The 24,898-nt window shown below is 40.0% G+C and overlaps 1 protein-coding gene across 1 annotated transcript in view; it reads right to left on the bottom strand.

The window, feature by feature from the left end:
• LOC144436277 (importin-13-like) overlaps window positions 1–24,898 on the bottom strand; it is a 92,606-nt gene that overhangs the window by 27,155 nt on the left and 40,553 nt on the right. Inside the window, exons 13-17 of the mRNA XM_078125024.1 lie at window positions 21,652–21,701; window positions 19,027–19,119; window positions 10,630–10,777; window positions 9,158–9,366; window positions 5,948–6,082 (exon numbers count right to left, since the gene is read on the bottom strand). Of these exons, the coding sequence (XP_077981150.1) occupies window positions 5,948–6,082; window positions 9,158–9,366; window positions 10,630–10,777; window positions 19,027–19,119; window positions 21,652–21,701 (635 nt within the window). The remainder of the gene's footprint in view (window positions 1–5,947; window positions 6,083–9,157; window positions 9,367–10,629; window positions 10,778–19,026; window positions 19,120–21,651; window positions 21,702–24,898) is intronic.

Here is a 24,898-nt window from a genome sequence, read left to right as displayed (position 1 = left end):
AACCTAATTAGAATGTATGATGGGCTGTAATAACAGGACACAGTTATCAACCTAATTAGAATGTATGATGGGCTGTAATAACAGGACACAGTTATCAACCTAATTAGCCTTGTATGATGGGCTGTAATACCAGGACACAGTTATCAACCTAATTAGTCTTGTCTGATGGGTTGTAATAACAGGACACAGTTATCAACCTAATTAGCCTTGTATGATGGGCTGTAATACCAGGACACAGTTATCAACCTAATTAGAATTTATGATGGGCTGTAATAACAGGACACAGTTATCAACCTAATTAGCCTTGTATGATGGGCTGTAATACCAGGACACAGTTATCAACCTAATTAGTCTTGTCTGATGGGTTGTAATAACAGGACACAGTTATCAACCTAATTAGCCTTGTATGATGGGCTGTAATAACAGGACACAGTTATCAACCTAATTAGCCTTGTCTGATGGGCTGTAATAACAGGACACAGTTATCAACCTAATTAGAATTTATGATGGGCTGTAATAACAGGACACAGTTATCAACCTAATTAGCCTTGTATGATGGGCTGTAATAACAGGACACAGTTATCAACCTAATTAGCCTTGTCTGATGGGCTGTAATAACAGGACACAGTTATCAACCTAATTAGCCTTGTATGATGGGCTGTAATAACAGAACACAGTTATCAACCTAATTAGCCTTGTATGATGGGCTGTAATAACAGGACACAGTTATCAACCTAATTAGCCTTGTCTGATGGGCTGTAATAACAGGACACAGTTATCAACCTAATTAGCCTTGTCTGATGGGTTGTAATAACAGGACACAGTTATCAACCTAATTAGCCTTGTCTGATGGGTTGTAATAACAGGACACAGTTATCAACCTAATTAGCCTTGTCTGATGGGCTGTAATAACAGGACACAGTTATCAACCTAATTAGCCTTGTCTGATGGGTTGTAATAACAGGACACAGTTATCAACCTAATTAGCCTTGTATGATGGGCTGTAATAACAGGACACAGTTATCAACCTAATTAGCCTTGTATGATGGGCTGTAATAACAGGACACAGTTATCAACCTAATTAGAATGTATGATGGGTTGTAATAACAGGACACAGTTATCAACCTAATTAGAATGTATGATGGGATGTAATAACAGGACACAGTTATCAACCTAATTAGAATTTATGATGGGCTGTAATAACAGGACACAGTTATCAACCTAATTAGCCTTCTATGATGGGTTGTAATAACAGGACACAGTTATCAACCTAATTAGCCTTGTCTGATGGGCTGTAATAACAGGACACAGTTATCAACCTAATTAGCCTTGTATGATGGGCTGTAATAACAGGACACAGTTATCAACCTAATTAGCCTTGTCTGATGGGCTGTAATAACAGGACACAGTTATCAACCTAATTAGAATGTATGATGGGCTGTAATAACAGGACACAGTTATCAACCTAATTAGAATTTATGATTGGCTGTAATAACAGGACACAGTTATCAACCTAATTAGCCTTGTCTGATGGGCTGTAATAACAGGACACAGTTATCAACCTAATTAGCCTTGTCTGATGGGCTGTAATACCAGGACACAGTTATCAACCTAATTAGTCTTGTCTGATGGGTTGTAATAACAGGACACAGTTATCAACCTAATTAGAATGTATGATGGGCTGTAATAACAGGACACAGTTATCAACCTAATTAGAATTTATGATTGGCTGTAATAACAGGACACAGTTATCAACCTAATTAGCCTTGTCTGATGGGCTGTAATAACAGGACACAGTTATCAACCTAATTAGTCTTGTCTGATGGGTTGTAATAACAGGACACAGTTATCAACCTAATTAGAATGTATGATGGGCTGTAATAACAGGACACAGTTATCAACCTAATTAGAATGTATGATGGGCTGTAATAACAGGACACAGTTATCAACCTAATTAGCCTTGTCTGATGGGCTGTAATACCAGGACACAATTATCAACCTAATTAGCCTTGTATGATGGGCTGTAATACCAGGATACAGTTATCAACCTAATTAGCCTTGTATGATGGGCTGTAATACCAGGACACAGTTATCAACCTAATTAGCCTTGTATGATGGGCTGTAATACCAGGACACAGTTATCAACCTAATTAGTCTTGTCTGATGGGTTGTAATAACAGGACACAGTTATCAACCTAATTAGAATGTATGATGGGCTGTAATACCAGGACACAGTTATCAACCTAATTAGAATTTATGATGGGCTGTAATAACAGGACACAGTTATCAACCTAATTAGCCTTGTATGATGGGCTGTAATACCAGGACACAGTTATCAACCTAATTAGTCTTGTCTGATGGGTTGTAATAACAGGACACAGTTATCAACCTAATTAGCCTTGTATGATGGGCTGTAATAACAGGACACAGTTATCAACCTAATTAGCCTTGTCTGATGGGTTGTAATAACAGGACACAGTTATCAACCTAATTAGCCTTGTATGATGGGCTGTAATAACAGGACACAGTTATCAACCTAATTAGCCTTGTCTGATGGGCTGTAATAACAGGACACAGTTATCAACCTAATTAGCCTTGTATGATGGGCTGTAATAACAGGACACAGTTATCAACCTAATTAGCCTTGTCTGATGGGCTGTAATAACAGGACACAGTTATCAACCTAATTAGCCTTGTATGATGGGCTGTAATAACAGAACACAGTTATCAACCTAATTAGCCTTGTATGATGGGTTGTAATAACAGGACACAGTTATCAACCTAATTAGTCTTGTCTGATTGGTTGTAATAACAGGACACAGTTATCAACCTAATTAGCCTTGTATGATGGGCTGTAATAACAGGACACAGTTATCAACCTAATTAGAATGTATGATGGGCTGTAATAACAGGACACAGTTATCAACCTAATTAGCCTTGTATGATGGGCTGTAATACCAGGACACAGTTATCAACCTAATTAGAATGTATGATGGGCTGTAATAACAGGACACAGTTATCAACCTAATTAGCCTTGTATGATGGGCTGTAATAACAGGACACAGTTATCAACCTAATTAGAATGTATGATGGGCTGTAATAACAGGACACAGTTATCAACCTAATTAGCCTTGTATGATGGGCTGTAATACCAGGACACAGTTATCAACCTAATTAGAATGTATGATGGGCTGTAATAACAGGACACAGTTATCAACCTAATTAGCCTTGTATGATGGGCTGTAATAACAGGACACAGTTATCAACCTAATTAGAATGTATGATGGGCTGTAATAACAGGACACAGTTATCAACCTAATTAGCCTTGTATGATGGGCTGTAATACCAGGACACAGTTATCAACCTAATTAGAATGTATGATGGGCTGTAATAATAGGACACAGTTATCAACCTAATTAGCCTTGTATGATGGGCTGTAATACCAGGACACAGTTATCAACCTAATTAGAATGTATGATGGGCTGTAATAATAGGACACAGTTATCAACCTAATTAGCCTTGTCTGATGGGCTGTAATAACAGGACACAGTTATCAACCTAATTAGAATGTCTGATGGGCTGTAATAACAGGACACAGTTATCAACCTAATTAGTCTTGTCTGATGGGCTGTAATAACAGAACACAGTTATCAACCTAATTAGAATGTATGATGGGCTGTAATACCAGGACACAGTTATCAACCTAATTAGCCTTGTATGATGGGCTGTAATAACAGGACACAGTTATCAACCTAATTAGCCTTGTCTGATGGGCTGTAATAACAGGACACAGTTATCAACATAATTAGGATGTATGATTGGCTGTAATAACAAGACACAGTTATCAACCTAATTAGAATGTATGATGGGTTGTAATAACAGGACACAGTTATCAACCTAATTAGAATGTCTGATGGGCTGTAATAACAGGACACAGTTATCAACCTAATTAGCCTTGTATGATGGGTTGTAATAACAGGACACAGTTATCAACCTAATTAGCCTTGTCTGATGGGCTGTAATAACAGGACACAGTTATCAACCTAATTAGCCTTGTATGATGGGCTGTAATAACAGGACACAGTTATCAACCTAATTAGAATGTATGATGGGCTGTAATAACAGGACACAGTTATCAACCTAATTAGCCTTGTATGATGGGCTGTAATAACAGGACACAGTTATCAACCTAATTAGCCTTGTCTGATGGGTTGTAATAACAGGACACAGTTATCAACCTAATTAGAATGTATGATGGGCTGTAATACCAGGACACAGTTATCAACCTAATTAGAATTTATGATGGGCTGTAATAACAGGACACAGTTATCAACCTAATTAGCCTTGTCTGATGGGCTGTAATAACAGGACACAGTTATCAACCTAATTAGCCTTGTATGATGGGCTGTAATAACAGGACACAGTTATCAACCTAATTAGCCTTGTATGATGGGTTGTAATAACAGGACACAGTTATCAACCTAATTAGCCTTGTCTGATGGGCTGTAATAACAGGACACAGTTATCAACCTAATTAGAATTTATGATGGGCTGTAATAACAGGACACAGTTATCAACCTAATTAGAATGTATGATGGGTTGTAATAACAGGACACAGTTATCAACCTAATTAGCCTTGTATGATGGGTTGTAATAACAGGACACAGTTATCAACCTAATTAGCCTTGTATGATGGGTTGTAATAACAGGACACAGTTATCAACCTAATTAGAATGTATGATGGGCTGTAATAACAGGACACAGTTATCAACCTAAATAGAATGTATGATGGGTTGTAATAACAGGACACAGTTATCAACCTAATTAGAATTTATGATGGGCTGTAATAACAGGACACAGTTATCAACCTAATTAGCCTTGTCTGATGGGTTGTAATAACAGAACACAGTTATCAACCTAATTAGCCTTGTCTGATGGGCTGTAATAACAGGACACAGTTATCAACCTAATTAGCCTTGTCTGATGGGCTGTAATAACAGGACACAGTTATCAACCTAATTAGCCTTGTCTGATGGGCTGTAATACCAGGACACAGTTATCAACCTAATTAGCCTTGTCTGATGGGTTGTAATAACAGGACACAGTTATCAACCTAATTAGCCTTGTATGATGGGCAGTAATAACAGGACACAGTTATCAACCTAATTAGCCTTGTATGATGGGCTGTAATAACAGGACACAGTTATCAACCTAATTAGCCTTGTATGATGGGCTGTAATAACAGGACACAGTTATCAACCTAATTAGCCTTGTCTGATGGGCTGTAATACCAGGACACAGTTATCAACCTAATTAGAATGTATGATGGGCTGTAATACCAGGACACAGTTATCAACCTAATTAGAATTTATGATGGGCTGTAATAACAGGACACAGTTATCAACCTAATTAGCCTTGTATGATGGGTTGTAATACCAGGACACAGTTATCAACCTAATTAGCCTTGTATGATGGGCTGTAATACCAGGACACAGTTATCAACCTAATTAGAATGTATGATGGGCTGTAATAACAGGACACAGTTATCAACCTAATTAACCTTGTCTGATGGCCAATATATATGCATCCCCATCACATTTCAAACCAATCTGACCAGAAGTTTTTGAGTTTAAGTTTTTTGACCAAATTGACACACCTGTGATGTGATCCATTTTGCTTTGAACAATTTCCCATCTAGACACCAAAAGTAATGTCCTCACCAAACACCAAGGCAATCAGTCTGGTGGTTTTTGAGTTTAAGTTGTCCACAGACACACAGACAGACATTATCAGTTCAGTTGTGCTAATAAAACCTGTTCATTGGCCAATGTGTCTAACTACTGTAATAATTGTCCAATCTGAACTCAAAAATAAAATCTGTCTGTTCATTGGCAAGTTTCCATCTGTTTTCATAATGTTCCAATCAGAACTTGTACATAAGACTCACCTGTTCATTGGCCAATGTTTCTAGCTGCTGTAATAATGGTCCAATCAGAACTTGTAAATAAGACATAGTTTCTGGCAGTGATAGGGAAGATAAAGTGAAGCCCACTGTAGACATCAATCGTATCAGTTCTCTAGACTGTTCATAAAATAATAAATCAGAATTAATAATTGGATGAGATAACCAATTACAAGGCCTACCTATATGCAGTATATGTGCCTATTTGTTTTAGTGTAAGCAGTTTTTGGGACAAGGGAGACAACTGACAGATAGACAGACAGATAGACAGACAGACAGACAGACAGACAGACAGACAGACACATCAACAGTGTTAAAAAATGATAATATAAAATACCCATTGGTCAGAAAGTGTCTATCACCTGTATATATGATATCTATTGGCTAGATAGTGTATATTACCTGTATATAATATATATTGGTCAGAGAGTGTCGACTAATTGTATATATACTACCTGTTTGCCAGAGTGTCTTCTACCTGTATATAGAATACATTGATCAGATAGTGTATATCACATGTATATATAATATCTATTGGTCAGATAGTGTCTATTACCTGTATATATAATATATATTGGCCGGAGAGTGTATATTACCTATATATATAATATGTATTGGTCAGATAGTGTCTATTACCTGTATATATAATATATATTGGCCAGAGAGTGTCTATTACCTGGATATATAATATATATTGGCCAGAGAGTGTCTATTACCAGGATATATAATATATATTGGCCAGAGAGTGTCTATTACCTGGATATATAATATATATTGGCCAGAGAGTGTCTATTACCAGGATATATAATATATATTGATCAGAGAGTGTCTACTACCTGTATATATAATATATATTGGTCAGAAAGTATCTATCACCTGTATATATGATATCTATTGGTCAGAGAGTGTATATTACCTGTATATAGAATACATTGATCAGAAAGTGAATATTACTTGTATATGGTAACAGGACAACTGCCCCCCGGACAACTGCCCCCTGGACAATTGCCCCCGGACAATTGCCCCAGAAGGACAACTGCCCCCCGGACAATAGCCCCCGAAGGACAACTGCCCCCAGACAATTGCCCCCCGGACAACTGCCCCTCGGACAACTGCCCCTCGGACTACTGCCCCCCCCGGACTACTGCCCCCCCCCCCCCCCCCCCCCCCCCCCCCCCCCCAAGTCAAAAGTAGAAAAAATATTGAGACTCAGAATGTACATTCTCGTAAGACTTTGGTGACAGTAAATGGTGACTCGGCTCGGTTTATCATGATCAGCCAGTGTTTAAAACTGTAAATTGTGGGTTATTCCCCGAAGAAAATCTAGCAGGTGGCGATTTTCAAAATCTTGCACTATTGCATGGATTCTGGATGCAGAATCTTGATACTGTCGACGTTGTGGTTGCGCTGATTCACCGGCAATCATTTGGTTGATGACGACGTTGTTAAGTGCCTGCTCACGTTTCGGAATATTGGTTGTGTAAATTCCATTGTATTGGAAGTATTCTTAAAGTGAGCATTAAACATCCAGAAGCACACGAGCACTCAGGTAGGGGATTCTGGCAAGCCGAAATCTCTTCTCAGTCGTGACTAATTCCCGACTTGGACCTGAACGATTCCGTACAAGAGTATGAGAGTGTGAGTGCTAGAGTGCAACGTTAGAACTATCCATACTTATCCATACTTCAACTCTACGACTCACAACACCTGTATATGATATTGAATGACAAACTCGTACATCTGTAATACTAGTTTTTTTTTCGTTTGGGGGCAGTTGTCCTTCGGGGGCAGTTGTCCGGGGGGCAATTGTCCGGGGGGCAGTTGTCCTTCGGGGGCAATTGTCCGGGGGGCAGTTGTCCTTCGGAGGCAATTGTCCGGGGGCAGTTGTCCTTCGGGGGCAATTGTCCGGGGGCAGTTGTCCTTCGGGGGCAATTGTCCGGGGGGCAGTTGTCCTAGAATCCTTGTATATACAATATATTGGCCAGAGTGTGTATATTTAAGCAATAAACCACCTCCTGGGGATGGTATACCAAGAGGTTTTGACCAGTGAGCGAAATATATGCACACGCGATAGCGAGTGCATATATTGAGTTCACTGGTCAAAACTGAGTGGTTTACCTTCCCCAGGGAGTGGTTTATCATTATCATATTATACCAGTATATTGAAAATTTCAGAAACAAGATAAGAACTAACGTTTTCTAGTTTGATATGCGCCCCCCCCTGTGACTAATTTGCATAACAATAACTCTGCTTTCAAGACAGCTGATCTGGGTCTTAACCATGACATGAACGTCGTGCAGCGACTGGATTTATTTTATCTGCTAGTCATGTCTAGGGATAATCTGTACATTGATCAGCTCATTAAAAGTGTACAGTAACGAATAAACAACCTGTTTGACTCAAGGTATAAACTTGAAGTGGTTTATTGAATACAGCAAGCTTTGTGCCCGGTCGACATTGTGACTCGGTGGAGTAACATGGCGGCAGGTTGATATTAAAAATATATTTATATTACTGGAAGTGATGTCAGTAGATTTTTGGGTTTGAGGTTTTCCCTCTCGGATTGATGACTGATACTCTAGGACAGGATTCCAGACAAATTTTTATTTAGATTAATGGTAAGTCGGCTAGTGTAAGCTCTTACACTTGCTTCATTTTTATGACAGACAGGACAACTCACTTGTTTCCACTCCAACCGAGGCTAGACGGTACTACTAATACTAGAACTGATCCTGTGCATGCCTTGACCTTAGTAGGCAATGATTTGTACAAATACGTGATAACTCGGCTGATTTTGAAATTTCTGTCGTAATTTCCCATAAAATATTGTCTCATTGAGAAAATCCTCCTCTGACAATTCGCAGAGTTCACTATCAGTATGATTGTCCAGGCGGCCAACTACAACGCTCGCGTAGACGAACAACAGTGAACATCAAAATTTGGACACATGCCAACCATGCATTATTACTCATTTTAGATGTGCTAGTTTGATGTCTAGACCAATCAGATCTCTCGATTTGCACCATCAATATACTGGTATAATATAATACCTGTATATATAATATATATTGGTCAAAGTGTATATTACCTGTATATATAATATATATTGGCCAGAGTGACAAATGTGTGTTGACACTATAACTGGTGATGTCATTTGAACCTTTCAAAAGGTGGTGAGGTGTGTAATTACTTACTTTCATGACATTGCCCTGGAAAGCTGCCTCTGCACTACTTAGAATATCATTAGCATAAGGAGTCAAATGAGGAACACATTCTGAACAGATATCTTTGAGTGCCATAGTAGATGCCACAGCTAGATCAGTGTTATGTATACCTGACAGTAATAATGGTATAACATTGCCAAGAGCACTTGGCATGTCCGCTAACCATTCAGCATAAGCACCTGATAATATAAAGAATGACCAAACAATCTCAAACTAACACATTATTATCATACTTGACAGTGTTTACAGCCTATGCCTTCTGTTCATGTTATTGCTATATGTACTCTACACTTAATGTTTTCTTTAATATGTTTTCAGCAAAAACATCCTATCTCATGTTAGCTAATAAGTATTAAGTTGTGATAGCCAGTGTTAACTAAACAATACTGTACAATAATGCACAGTGCACAATAAACAATACTGCATTGAGAGTACCAATCAACAATAATGCATTGTGTACCTTTCAGTGTACTGATAAACATACTACATTGTCTACCTTTCATCATGGTATCACTAAACAATACTGCATTGTCTACCTTTCATCGGGGTATCACTAAACAATACTGCATTGTCTACCTTTCATCAGGGTATCACTAAACAATACTGCATTGTCTACCTTTCATCAGGGTATCACTAAACAATACTGCATTCATAAGGGTATCACTAAACAATACGGCATTGTCTACCTTTCATAAGGGTACCAATAAACAATACTGCATTGTCTAGATTTCATCAGGGTACTAATAAACAATACTGCACTGTCTTCCTTTCATCGGGGTATCAATAAACAATACTGCATTATATAGCTTTCATCAGGGTATCAATAAACAATACTGCATTGTCTAGCTTTCATCAGGATATCGATAAACAATACTGCATTGTCTAGCTTTCATCAGGATATCGATAAACAATACTACATTGTCTAGCTTTCATCAGGATATCGATAAACAATACTGCATTGTCTAGCTTTCATCAGGGTACCAATAACAATACTGCATTGTCTACCTTTCATAAGGTATAAATAAAAAATACTGCATTGTCAAGCTTTCATAAGGGTATCAATAAACAATACTGCATTGTCTAGATTTCATAAGGGTATCAAACAATACTGCATTGTCTAGCTTTCATAAGGGTATCAATAAACAATACTGCATTGTCTAGATTTCATGAGGGTACCAATAAACAATACTGCATTGTCTGGATTTCATCAGGGTACTGATAAACAATACTGCATTGTCTACCTTTCATAAGGGTATCAATAAAAAATACTGCATTGTCTAGCTTTCACTGTGTTATGTTATGAAACCACTATTCTATAATAACATGGCAATACTAGTAATATGTCTCTTCTACAGATACGAAAGTTTAAATTGTTTACATACTGGCAATTACAGTAGGATGAACATCTAAGTTGAACATTACAAGAAATGTGAAATACTTACCAAGCATGTACATTGCAGTAGCTGCCAATCTGATATTGGACATTGGAATCTGAGGTAAAAGTGTCATTAAATTAAGTACACATACATCACTGCCATACTCTCCTCCCTCTGCTATAGATCTGAAGGCAAATAAACAGGCTTCAAGCATCTGTGAAGTGGGGAAACAATGATAAATTACTGAACTGAACTGAGACTGGGACTGTAACTTTGGAAGGAGCCAGGAACTGAGATTGGGACTGTAACTTGGCAGTGAACACTTTGGAAGACGCAAGGAAGTGAGATTGGGACTGTAACTTGGCAGTGAACACTTTGGAAGGAGCCAGGAAGTGAGACTGGGACTGTAATTTGGCAGTGAACACTTTGGAAGGAGCCAGGAAGTGAGATTGGGACTGTAACTTGGTAGTGAACACTTTGGAAGGAGCAAGGAAGTGAGATTGGGACTGTAACTTGGTAGTGAACACTTTGGAAGGAGCCGGGAAGTGAGACTGGGACTGTAATTTGGCAGTGAACACTTTGGAAGGAGCCAGGAAGTGAGATTGGGACTGTAACTTGGCAGTGAACACTTTGGAAGGAGCCGGGAAGTGAGACTGGGACTGTAATTTGGCAGTGAACACTTTGGAAGGAGCCAGGAAGTGAGATTGGGACTGTAACTTGGTAGTGAACATTTTGGAAGGAGCAAGGAAGTGAGATTGGGACTGTAACTTGGTAGTGAACACTTTGGAAGGAGCCAGGAAGTGAGACTGGGACTGTAACTTGGTAGTGAACACTTTGGAAGGAGCAAGGAAGTGAGATTGGGACTGTAACTTGGTAGTGAACACTTTGGAAGGAGCCAGGAAGTGAGGTTGGGACTGTAACTTGGTAGTGAACACTTTGGAAGGAGCCAGGAAGTGAGATTGGGACTGTAACTTGGTAGTGAACACTTTGGAAGGAGCAAGGAAGCGAGATTGGGACTGTAACTTGGCAGTGAACACTTTGGAAGGAGCCAGGAAGTGAGATTGGGACTGTAACTTGGCAGTGAACACTTTGGAAGGAGCAAGGAAGTGAGATTGGGACTGTAACTTGGCAGTGAACACTTTGGAAGGAGCAAGGAAGTGAGATTGGGACTGTAACTTGGCAGTGAACACTTTGGAAGGAGCCAGGAAGTGAGACTGGGAATTCAACTTGGCAGTGAACACTTTGGAAGGAGCCAGGAAGCGAGATTGGGACTGTAACTTGGCAGTGAACACTTTGGAAGGAGCCAGGAAGTGAGATTGGGACTGTAACTTGGCAGTGAACACTTTGGAAGGAGCAAGGAAGTGAGATTGGGACTGTAACTTGGCAGTGAACACTTTGGAAGGAGCAAGGAAGTAAGATTGGGAATTTAACTTGGTAGTGAACACTTTGGAAGGAGCAAGGAAGTAAGATTGGGAATTTAACTTGGCAGTGAACACTTTGGAAGGAGCAAGGAAGTAAGATTGGGAATTTAACTTGGTAGTGAACACTTTGGAAGGAGCAAGGAAGTGAGATTGGGACTGTAACTTGGCAGTGAACACTTTGGAAGGAGCAAGGAAGTAAGATTGGGAATTTAACTTGGCAGTGAACACTTTGGAAGGAGCCAGGAAGTGAGATTGGGACTGTAACTTGGCAGTGAACACTTTGGAAGGAGCAAGGAAGTGAGATTGGGACTGTAACTTGGTAGTGAACACTTTGGAAGGAGCCAGGAAGTGAGACTGGGACTGTAACTTGGCAGTGAACACTTTGGAAGGAGCAAGGAAGTGAGATTGGGACTGTAACTTGGCAGTGAACACTTTGGAAGGCGCAAGGAAGTGAGATTGGGACTGTAACTTGGTAGTGAACACTTTGGAAGGAGCAAGGAAGTAAGATTGGGAATTTAACTTGGCAGTGAACACTTTGGAAGGAGCCAGGAAGTGAGACTGGGAATTTAACTTGGCAGTGAACACTTTGGAAGGAGCAAGGAAGCGAGATTGGGACTGTAACTTGGCAGTGAACACTTTGGAAGGAGCAAGGAAGTGAGATTGGGACTGTAACTTGGCAGTGAACACTTTGGAAGGAGCCAGGAAGTGAGATTGGGACTGTAACTTGGCAGTGAACACTTTGGAAGGAGCCAGGAAGTGAGATTGGGAATTCAACTTGGCAGTGAACACTTTGGTAGGAGCCAGGAAGTGAGATTCGGACTGTAACTTGGCAGTGAACACTTTGGAAGGAACCAGGAAGTGAGATTGGGACTGTAACTTGGCAGTGAACACTTTGGAAGGAGCCAGGAAGTGAGACTGGGAATTCAACTTGGCAGTGAACACTTTGGAAGGAGCCAGGAAGTGAGACTGGGAATTTAACTTGGCAGTGAACACTTCGGAAGGAGCCAGGAAGTGAGACTGGGAATTTAACTTGGCAGTGAACACTTCGGAAGGAGCCAGGAAGTGAGATTGGGACTGTAACTTGGCAAGGAACACTTTGGAAGGAGCCAGGAAGTGAGATTGGGACTGTAACTTGGCAGTGAACACTTTGGAAGGAGCAAGGAAGTGAGACTGGGAATTTAACTTGGCAGTGAACACTTTGGAAGGAGCAAGGAAGTGAGACTGGGAATTTAACTTGGCAGTGAACACTTTGGAAGGAGCCAGGAAGTGAGACTGGGAATTTAACTTGGCAGTGAACACTTTGGAAGGAGCAAGGAAGTGAGACTGGGAATTTAACTTGGTAGTGAACACTTTGGAAGGAGCCAGGAAGTGAGACTGGGAATTTAACTTGGCAGTGAACACTTTGGAAGGAGCAAGGAAGTGAGATTGGGACTGTAACTTGGCAGTGAACACTTTGGAAGGAGCCAGGAAGTGAGATTGGGACTGTAACTTGGCAGTGAACACTTCGGAAGGAGCAAGGAAGTAAGATTGGGACTGTAACTTGGCAGTGAACACTTTGGAAGGAGCCGGGAAGCGAGATTGGGACTGTAACTTGGCAAGGAACACTTTGGAAGGAGCCGGGAAGTGAGACTGGGAATTTAACTTGGCAAGGAACACTTTGGAAGGAGCAAGGAAGTGAGACTGGGAATTTAACTTGGCAGTGAACACTTTGGAAGGAGCCAGGAAGTGAGATTGGGACTGTAACTTGGCAGTGAACACTTTGGAAGGAGCAAGGAAGTGAGATTGGGAATTTAACTTGGCAGTGAACACTTTGGAAGGAGCAAGGAAGTGAGATTGGGACTGTAACTTGGCAGTGAACACTTTGGAAGGAGCAAGGAAGTGAGATTGGGAATTTAACTTGGTAGTGAACACTTTGGAAGGAGCAAGGAAGTGAGACTGGGAATTTAACTTGGCAGTGAACACTTTGGAAGGAGCCAGGAAGTGAGATTGGGACTGTAACTTGGCAGTGAACACTTTGGAAGGAGCAAGGAAGTAAGATTGGGAATTTAACTTGGTAGTGAACACTTTGGAAGGAGCAAGGAAGTAAGATTGGGAATTTAACTTGGCAGTGAACACTTTGGAAGGAGCAAGGAAGTAAGATTGGGAATTTAACTTGGTAGTGAACACTTTGGAAGGAGCCAGGAAGTGAGATTGGGACTGTAACTTGGCAGTGAACACTTTGGAAGGAGCAAGGAAGTAAGATTGGGAATTTAACTTGGTAGTGAACACTTTGGAAGGAGCAAGGAAGTAAGATTGGGAATTTAACTTGGCAGTGAACACTTTGGAAGGAGCAAGGAAGTAAGATTGGGAATTTAACTTGGTAGTGAACACTTTGGAAGGAGCAAGGAAGTGAGATTGGGACTGTAACTTGGCAGTGAACACTTTGGAAGGAGCAAGGAAGTAAGATTGGGAATTTAACTTGGCAGTGAACACTTTGGAAGGAGCCAGGAAGTGAGATTGGGACTGTAACTTGGCAGTGAACACTTTGGAAGGAGCAAGGAAGTGAGATTGGGACTGTAACTTGGTAGTGAACACTTTGGAAGGAGCCAGGAAGTGAGACTGGGACTGTAACTTGGCAGTGAACACTTTGGAAGGAGCAAGGAAGTGAGATTGGGACTGTAACTTGGCAGTGAACACTTTGGAAGGCGCAAGGAAGTGAGATTGGGACTGTAACTTGGTAGTGAACACTTTGGAAGGAGCAAGGAAGTAAGATTGGGAATTTAACTTGGCAGTGAACACTTTGGAAGGAGCCAGGAAGTGAGACTGGGAATTTAACTTGGCAGTGAACACTTTGGAAGGAGCAAGGAAGCGAGATTGGGACTGTAACTTGGCAGTGAACACTTTGGAAGGAGCAAGGAAGCGAGATTGGGACTGTAACTTGGCAGTGAACACTTTGGAAGGAGCAAGGAAGTAAGATTGGGAATTTAACTTGGTAGTGAACACTTTGGAAGGAGCCAGGAAGTGAGACTGGGACTGTAACTTGGCAGTGAACACTTTGGAAGGAGCAAGGAAGTGAGATTGGGACTGTAACTTGGCAGTGAACACTTTGGAAGGCGCAAGGAAGTGAGATTGGGACTGTAACTTGGTAGTGAACACTTTGGAAGGAGCAAGGAAGTAAGATTGGGAATTTAACTTGGCAGTGAACACTTTGGAAGGAGCCAGGAAGTGAGACTGGGAATTTAACTTGGCAGTGAACACTTTGGAAGGAGCAAGGAAGCGAGATTGGGACTGTAACTTGGCAGTGAACACTTTGGAAGGAGCAAGGAAGCGAGATTGGGACTGTAACTTGGCAGTGAACACTTTGGAAGGAGCAAGGAAGTAAGATTGGGAATTTAACTTGGCAGTGAACACTTTGGAAGGAGCCAGGAAGTGAGATTGGGACTGTAACTTGGTAGTGAACACTTTGGAAGGAGCAAGGAAGTGAGATTGGGAATTTAACTTGGCAGTGAACACTTTGGAAGGAGCAAGGAAGTGAGATTGGGACTGTAACTTGGCAGTGAACACTTTGGAAGGAGCCAGGAAGTGAGATTGGGACTGTAACTTGGCAGTGAACACTTTGGAAGGAGCAAGGAAGCGAGATTGGGACTGTAACTTGGCAGTGAACACTTTGGAAGGAGCAAGGAAGTAAGATTGGGAATTTAACTTGGCAGTGAACACTTTGGAAGGAGCCAGGAAGTGAGATTGGGACTGTAACTTGGCAGTGAACACTTTGGAAGGAGCCAGGAAGTGAGATTGGGACTGTAACTTGGCAGTGAACACTTTGGAAGGAGCAAGGAAGTGAGATTGGGAATTTAACTTGGCAGTGAACACTTTGGAAGGAGCAAGGAAGCGAGATTGGGACTGTAACTTGGCAGTGAACACTTTGGAAGGAGCAAGGAAGTGAGATTGGGACTGTAACTTGGCAGTGAACACTTTGGAAGGAGCCAGGAAGTGAGACTGGGAATTTAACTTGGCAGTGAACACTTTGGAAGGAGCAAGGAAGTGTGATTGGGACTGAAACTTGGCAGTGAACACTTTGGAAGGAGCCAGGAAGTGAGACTGGGAATTTAATTTGGCAGTGAACACTTTGCAAGGAGCAAGGAAGTGAGACTGGGAATTTAACTTGGCAGTGAACACTTTGGAAGGAGCCAGGAAGTGAGACTGGGAATTTAACTTGGCAGTGAACACTTTGGAAGGAGCAAGGAAGTGAGACTGGGAATTTAACTTGGCAGTGAACACTTTGGAAGGAGCAAGGAAGCGAGACTGGGAATTTAACTTGGCAGTGAACACTTTGGAAGGAGCCAGGAAGTGAGATTGGGACTGTAACTTGGCAGTGAACACGTTGCAAGGAGCAAGGAAGTGAGACTGGGAATTTAACTTGGCAGTGAACACTTTGGAAGGAGCCAGGAAGTGAGACTGGGAATTTAACTTGGCAGTGAACACTTTGGAAGGAGCAAGGAAGTGAGATTGGGACTGTAACTTGGCAGTGAACACTTTGGAAGGAGCCAGGAAGTGAGATTGGGACTGTAACCTGGCAGTGAACACTTTGGAAGGAGCAAGGAAGCGAGATTGGGACTGTAACTTGGCAGTGAACACTTTGGAAGGCGCAAGGAAGTGAGATTGCGACTGTAACTTGGCAGTGAACACTTTAGAAGGCGCAAGGAAGTGAGATTGGGACTGTAACTTGGCAGTGAACACTTTGGAAGGCGCAAGGAAGTGAGATTGGGACTGTAACTTGGCAGTGAACACTTTGGAAGGAGCCAGGAAGTGAGATTGGGACTGTAACTTGGCAGTGAACACTTTGGAAGGAGCCGGGAAGTGAGATTGGGAATTTAACTTGGTAGTGAACACTTTGGAAGGCGCAAGGAAGTGAGATTGGGACTGTAACTTGGCAGTGAACACTTTGGAAGGAGCCAGGAAGCGAGATTGGGACTGTAACTTGGCAGTGAACACTTTGGAAGGAGCAAGGAAGTAAGATTGGGAATTTAACTTGGCAGTGAACACTTTGGAAGGAGCCAGGAAGTGAGATTGGGACTGTAACTTGGCAGTGAACACTTTGGAAGGAGCCAGGAAGTGAGATTGGGACTGTAACTTGGCAGTGAACACTTTGGAAGGAGCAAGGAAGTGAGATTGGGAATTTAACTTGGCAGTGAACACTTTGGAAGGAGCAAGGAAGCGAGATTGGGACTGTAACTTGGCAGTGAACACTTTGGAAGGAGCAAGGAAGTGAGATTGGGACTGTAACTTGGCAGTGAACACTTTGGAAGGAGCCAGGAAGTGAGACTGGGAATTTAACTTGGCAGTGAACACTTTGGAAGGAGCAAGGAAGTGTGATTGGGACTGAAACTTGGCAGTGAACACTTTGGAAGGAGCCAGGAAGTGAGACTGGGAATTTAATTTGGCAGTGAACACTTTGCAAGGAGCAAGGAAGTGAGACTGGGAATTTAACTTGGCAGTGAACACTTTGGAAGGAGCCAGGAAGTGAGACTGGGAATTTAACTTGGCAGTGAACACTTTGGAAGGAGCAAGGAAGTGAGACTGGGAATTTAACTTGGCAGTGAACACTTTGGAAGGAGCAAGGAAGCGAGACTGGGAATTTAACTTGGCAGTGAACACTTTGGAAGGAGCCAGGAAGTGAGATTGGGACTGTAACTTGGCAGTGAACACGTTGCAAGGAGCAAGGAAGTGAGACTGGGAATTTAACTTGGCAGTGAACACTTTGGAAGGAGCCAGGAAGTGAGACTGGGAATTTAACTTGGCAGTGAACACTTTGGAAGGAGCAAGGAAGTGAGATTGGGACTGTAACTTGGCAGTGAACACTTTGGAAGGAGCCAGGAAGTGAGATTGGGACTGTAACCTGGCAGTGAACACTTTGGAAGGAGCAAGGAAGCGAGATTGGGACTGTAACTTGGCAGTGAACACTTTGGAAGGCGCAAGGAAGTGAGATTGGGACTGTAACTTGGCAGTGAACACTTTAGAAGGCGCAAGGAAGTGAGATTGGGACTGTAACTTGGCAGTGAACACTTTGGAAGGCGCAAGGAAGTGAGATTGGGACTGTAACTTGGCAGTGAACACTTTGGAAGGAGCCAGGAAGTGAGATTGGGACTGTAACTTGGCAGTGAACACTTTGGAAGGAGCCGGGAAGTGAGATTGGGAATTTAACTTGGTAGTGAACACTTTGGAAGGCGCAAGGAAGTGAGATTGGGACTGTAACTTGGCAGTGAACACTTTGGAAGGAGCCAGGAAGCGAGATTGGGACTGTAACTTGGCAGTGAACACTTTGGAAGGAGCCGGGAAGCGAGATTGGGACTGTAACTTGGTAGTGAACACTTTGGAAGGAGCCAGGAAGTGAGATTGGGACTGTAACTTGGTAGTGAACACTTTGGAAGGAGCCAGGAAGTGAGATTGGGACTGTAACTTGGTAGTGAACACTTTGGAAGGAGCCAGGAAGTGAGATTGGGACTGTAACTTGGTAGTGAACACTTTGGAAGGAGCAAGGAAGTGAGACTGGGAATTTAACTTGGCAGTGAACACTTTGGAAGGAGCCGGGAAGTGAGACTGGGAATTTAACTTGGCAGTGAACACTTTGGAAGGAGCAAGGAAGTGAGACTGGGAATTCAACTTGGCAGTGAACACTTTGGAAGGAGCAAGGAAGTGAGACTGGGAATTTAACTTGGTAGTGAATGTTATCCAAAAAATTGGAAGGTGTCAGGAATGACCACTTCATGTAACAGGGTGACAGGGCTGATTAAGTTAATATTGCTTATGAATGTGACTATCAAAATAAATATGTAAGTAAAAATAGAACTACACAAACCAATGTATTATATTTGCCCATTGGTTCAACAACTGTCAAAGATCAAATTATTTATTGGTACACACTGTATATATATGAGATCTATGTGGTTATTGGTACAGACACTTGTGTATATATGAGATCTATGTGATTATTGGTACACACCCCTGAATTTAATTACAAATTTATGTGGTTATTGGTTCATACAATGATAAAACAATCTCTAACCTGCCATGATTGGTTCCCTTGTGTTACCATGGTAGCTAACATACCATATAAATTATTCAGAAGTGGTTCCCTCAGTAACGTGTATGCATACATCTGTAGACAAGAAAGGAACATTGAGGTAAATCACAAGCTATACTGGTACAAAGGGTAATAATTATATAATAAAAGGGCAATATGATAATTTATTGCCTGCCAAAGGGACGGTGGTTATGACCATAAATAGGCAAGAGTATCATTAATATTATGGTCATGATCACTATCCTAGGGTAGGCAATAAATCATGATATAGTCATTGCCTGTCATATGTTAATGATTTTAAGAAATGGTTTATCAAAGTTGAGTAAAGTGTTGATTAAGGTATCAGTTATGTCTTGTCTGTAACACAAACACAACGTAAATAACAAGTCATTGAGAATGACATAGTCCCCGCTATAATTGGGTTTTAAGGAATTATCACTACTCTGATCACACAACAACATTTGTGAACCTAAAACAAACAGACTTAGATATGTTGTGTGTGCTTGTTAGTCCCCGCGGACGAAGTCCGGAATGGGGACTTATGGATTGGGTTCTGTCTGTCCGTCCGTCCGTGCATCCGTCCGTCCGTCCGTCCGCAGCTGTTTCTTGGAGATGCCTGGACATGGAAAATTCACAAACAAAATGGCTGCCAGGCAGCCATATTGGATCATAAATAACAAACCCAGGTATCAGTTATGTCTTGTCTGTAACACAAACACAACATAAATAACAAACCCATGTATCAGTTATGTCTTGTCTGTAACACAAACACAACATAAATAACAAACCCAGGTATCAGTTATGTCTTGTCTGTAACACAAACACAACATAAATAACAAACCCAGGTATCAGTTATGTCTTGTCTGTAACACCTACTACACAAACACAACATGAACGACAAACCCAGGTATCAGTTATGTCTTGTCTGTAACACAAACACAACATAATTAACAAACCCATGTATCAGTAATGTCTTGTCTGTAACACAAACACAACATAAATAACAAACCCAGGTATCAGTTATGTCTTGTCTGTAACACAAACACAACATGAATGACAAACCCAGGTATCAGTTATGTCTTGTCTGTAACACAAACACAACATAAATAACAAACCCAGGTATCAGTTACGTCTTGTCTGTAACACAAACACAACATAATTAACAAACCCAGGTATCAGTTATGTCTTGTCTGTAACACAAACACAACATAAATAACAAACCCAGGTATCAGTTATGTCTTGTCTGTAACACAAACACAACATGAATGACAAACCCAGGTATCAGTTATGTCTTGTCTGTAACACAAACACAACATAAATAACAAACCCAGGTATCAGTTATGTCTTGTCTGTAACACAAACACAACATAAATAACAAACCCATGTATCAGTTATGTCTTGTCTGTAACACAAACACAACATAAATAACAAACCCATGTATCAGTTATGTCTTGTCTGTAACACAAACACAACATAAATAACAAACCCAGGTATCAGTTATGTCTTGTCTGTAACACAAACACAACATAAATAACAAACCCAGGTATCAGTTATGTCTTGTCTGTAACACCTACTACACAAACACAACATGAACGACAAACCCAGGTATCAGTTATGTCTTGTCTGTAACACAAACACAACATAATTAACAAACCCATGTATCAGTAATGTCTTGTCTGTAACACAAACACAACATAAATAACAAACCCAGGTATCAGTTATGTCTTGTCTGTAACACAAACACAACATGAATGACAAACCCAGGTATCAGTTATGTCTTGTCTGTAACACAAACACAACATAAATAACAAACCCAGGTATCAGTTACGTCTTGTCTGTAACACAAACACAACATAATTAACAAACCCAGGTATCAGTTATGTCTTGTCTGTAACACAAACACAACATAAATAACAAACCCAGGTATCAGTTATGTCTTGTCTGTAACACAAACACAACATGAATGACAAACCCAGGTATCAGTTATGTCTTGTCTGTAACACAAACACAACATAAATAACAAACCCAGGTATCAGTTATGTCTTGTCTGTAACACAAACACAACATAAATAACAAACCCATGTATCAGTTATGTCTTGTCTATAACACAAACACAACATAAATAACAAACCCAGGTATCAGTTACGTCTTGTCTGTAACACAAACACAACATAATTAACAAACCCATGTATCAGTTATGTCTTGTCTGTAACACAAACACAACATAAATAACAAACCCTGGTATCAGTTATGTCTTGTCTGTAACACAAACACAACATAAATAACAAACCCAGGTATCAGTTATGTCTTGTCTGTAACACCTACTACACAAACACAACATGAACGACAAACCCAGGTATCAGTTATGTCTTGTCGTGCATATGTATGCTATTGTATGTTGCCCCTGTACCAAGTTTGAAAAAAATCGGTCCAGGCATCTCCAAGAAACGGCTGCGGACGGACGGACGGACGGACGCATGGACGCACGGATACACGGACAGACGGAACCCAATCCATAAGTCCCCGTCCCGGACTTCGTCCGGCGGGGACTAACAAACCCAGGTATCAGTTATATCTTGACTGCACAAACAAACATGAATGACTAACCAAGGTATCAGCTATGTCTTGTCTGTAACACCGCAATTCTTCTTTCTCATCTACAAATTGGAAAATAAATAAATAACTATAAAGATACTTTGCTCCCAAATTTTTTTCAAAGGTGTGAGAGGGTAATTCCATACCTGTTACATTTCACAAGAAAAGCACCAATGGTATTGTAGCACAACTGTACAGTTTTTAAAAATGTTTCCCCACATGCTGATCCATGCTAGTTATAGGTGTTCATTTGCTGAATGACTATCCGGTTGCCTATCCAACCATGTTGTTATCTTTGCAACATACGCGATCATTTGGCTATTGCTAAGGTTGTGGTCATGTTGCTAGACATATATATTTGCATACATTTTTTTAATGTTCGTTCACTTGTCTGAATCCCTAATGTTATTTTTGCAATATACATGATCAATTGGCTGTTGCTATGGGTGTCATCTTGTCGCTAGGTATATTTGCAGACATTTTTTGAATGTTTTATTCAATTCTCTATTAATCCCTGTTGTTATCTTTGCAATATATGTGATCATTTGGCTATTGCCATGGGCGTGGTCTCGTTGCTAAGCATATTTGCATACACTTTTTGAATGTTTGGTCACTGGTCTAAGAATCCCTGTTGTTATCTTTGTGAAATAACCACCATTTGGTTGTTGCTGTGGGAGTGGTAATGGTTGCTAGGGGTATTAGCATGCATTTTTGAATGTTTACTAACTTGCCTACCAGATGATGTTGTTATTTGACCAAAATATACTGCCATTTGGTTGTTGCTAAGGGTGTGGTCATGGTTGCTAGGACAATTATGTCAAAATGTTTAAAAGAAAATCTGTAGAATAACGATTCTAGAACTTATAAGATTCTAAGAGTCAGTAGGACATACACTAACTTACAAGATTCTAAGAGTCACTAGGACATACTTACACTAACTTACAAGATTCTAAGAGTCAGTAGGACATACTTACACTAACTTACAAGATTCTAAGAGTCAGTAGGACATACACTAACTTATAAGATTCTAAGAGTCACTAGGACATACTTACACTAACTTACAAGATTCTAAGAGTCAGTAGGACATACATACACTAACTTATAAGATTCTAAGAGTCAGTAGGACATACTTACACTAACTTATAAGATTCTAAGAGTCACTAGGACATACTTACACTAACTTATAAGATTCTAAGAGTCACTAGGACATACTTACACTAACTTACAAGATTCTAAGAGTCACTAGAACATACACTAACTTATAAGATTCTAAGAGTCACTAGGACATACATACACTAACTTATAAGATTCTAAGAGTCACTAGAACATACACTAACTTATAAGATTCTAAGAGTCACTAGGACATACTTACACTAACTTACAAGATTCTAAGAGTCAGTAGGACATACTTACACTAACTTATAAGATTCTAAGAGTCAGTAGGACATACTTACACTAACTTATAAGATTCTAAGAGTCACTAGGACATACACTAACTTATAAGATTCTAAGAGTCACTAGAACATACACTAACTTATAAGATTCTAAGAGTCACTAGGACATACTTACACTAACTTATAAGATTCTAAGAGTCACTAGGACATACACTAACTTATAAGATTCTAAGAGTCACTAGGACATACTTACACTAACTTATAAGATTCTAAGAGTCAGTAGGACATACTTACACTAACTTACAAGATTCTAAGAGTCACTAGAACATACTTACACTAACTTATAAGATTCTAAGAGTCACTAGGACATACTTACACTAACTTATAAGATTCTAAGAGTCAGTAGGACATACATACACTAACTTATAAGATTCTAAGAGTCAGTAGGACATACTTACACTAACTTATAAGATTCTAAGAGTCACTAGGACATACACTAACTTATAAGATTCTAAGAGTCACTAGGACATACTTACACTAACTTATAAGATTCTAAGAGTCAGTAGGACATACTTACACTAACTTATAAGATTCTAAGAGTCACTAGGACATACTTACACTAACTTATAAGATTCTAAGAGTCACTAGGACATACTTACACTAACTTACAAGATTCTAAGAGTCACTAGAACATACACTAACTTATAAGATTCTAAGAGTCACTAGGACATACTTACACTAACTTACAAGATTCTAAGAGTCAGTAGGACATACACTAACTTATAAGATTCTAAGAGTCAGTAGGACATACTTACACTAACTTACAAGATTCTAAGAGTCAGTAGGACATACATACACTAACTTATAAGATTCTAAGAGTCAGTAGGACATACTTACACTAACTTATAAGATTCTAAGAGTCAGTAGGACATACATACACTAACTTATAAGATTCTAAGAGTCAGTAGGACATACTTACACTAACTTACAAGATTCTAAGAGTCAGTAGGACATACTTATACACTAACTTATAAGATTCTAAGAGTCACTAGGACATACTTACACTAACTTATAAGATTCTAAGAGTCACTAGGACATACATACACTAACTTATAAGATTCTAAGAGTCACTAGGACATACTTACACTAACTTATAAGATTCTAAGAGTCACTAGGACATACTTACACTAACTTATAAGATTCTAAGAGTCACTAGGACATACTTACACTAACTTATAAGATTCTAAGAGTCAGTAGGACATACTTACACTAACTTACAAGATTCTAAGAGTCAGTAGGACATACACTAACTTATAAGATTCTAAGAGTCAGTAGGACATACTTACACTAACTTACAAGATTCTAAGAGTCAGTAGGACATACTTACACTAACTTATAAGATTCTAAGAGTCACTAGGACATACTTACACTAACTTATAAGATTCTAAGAGTCACTAGAACATACACTAACTTATAAGGTTCTAAGAGTCAGTAGGACATACTTACACTAACTTATAAGATTCTAAGAGTCAGTAGGACATACATACACTAACTTATAAGATTCTAAGAGTCACTAGGACATACACTAACTTATAAGATTCTAAGAGTCAGTAGGACATACATACACTAACTTATAAGATTCTAAGAGTCAGTAGGACATACTTACACTAACTTATAAGATTCTAAGAGTCACTAGGACATACATACACTAACTTATAAGATTCTAAGAGTCACTAGGACATACATACACTAACTTATAAGATTCTAAGAGTCACTAGAACATACTTACACTAACTTATAAGATTCTAAGAGTCACTAGGACATACTTACACTAACTTATAAGATTCTAAGAGTCACTAGGACAT

Source organism: Glandiceps talaboti, chromosome 6 (assembly GCF_964340395.1).
Source record: "Glandiceps talaboti chromosome 6, keGlaTala1.1, whole genome shotgun sequence".
In the NCBI taxonomy this organism is placed as follows: Eukaryota; Metazoa; Hemichordata; class Enteropneusta; family Spengelidae; genus Glandiceps; species Glandiceps talaboti.
Note: the sequence above shows the minus strand (reverse complement) of the source record. Positions and strands in the feature narration are given on the sequence as shown.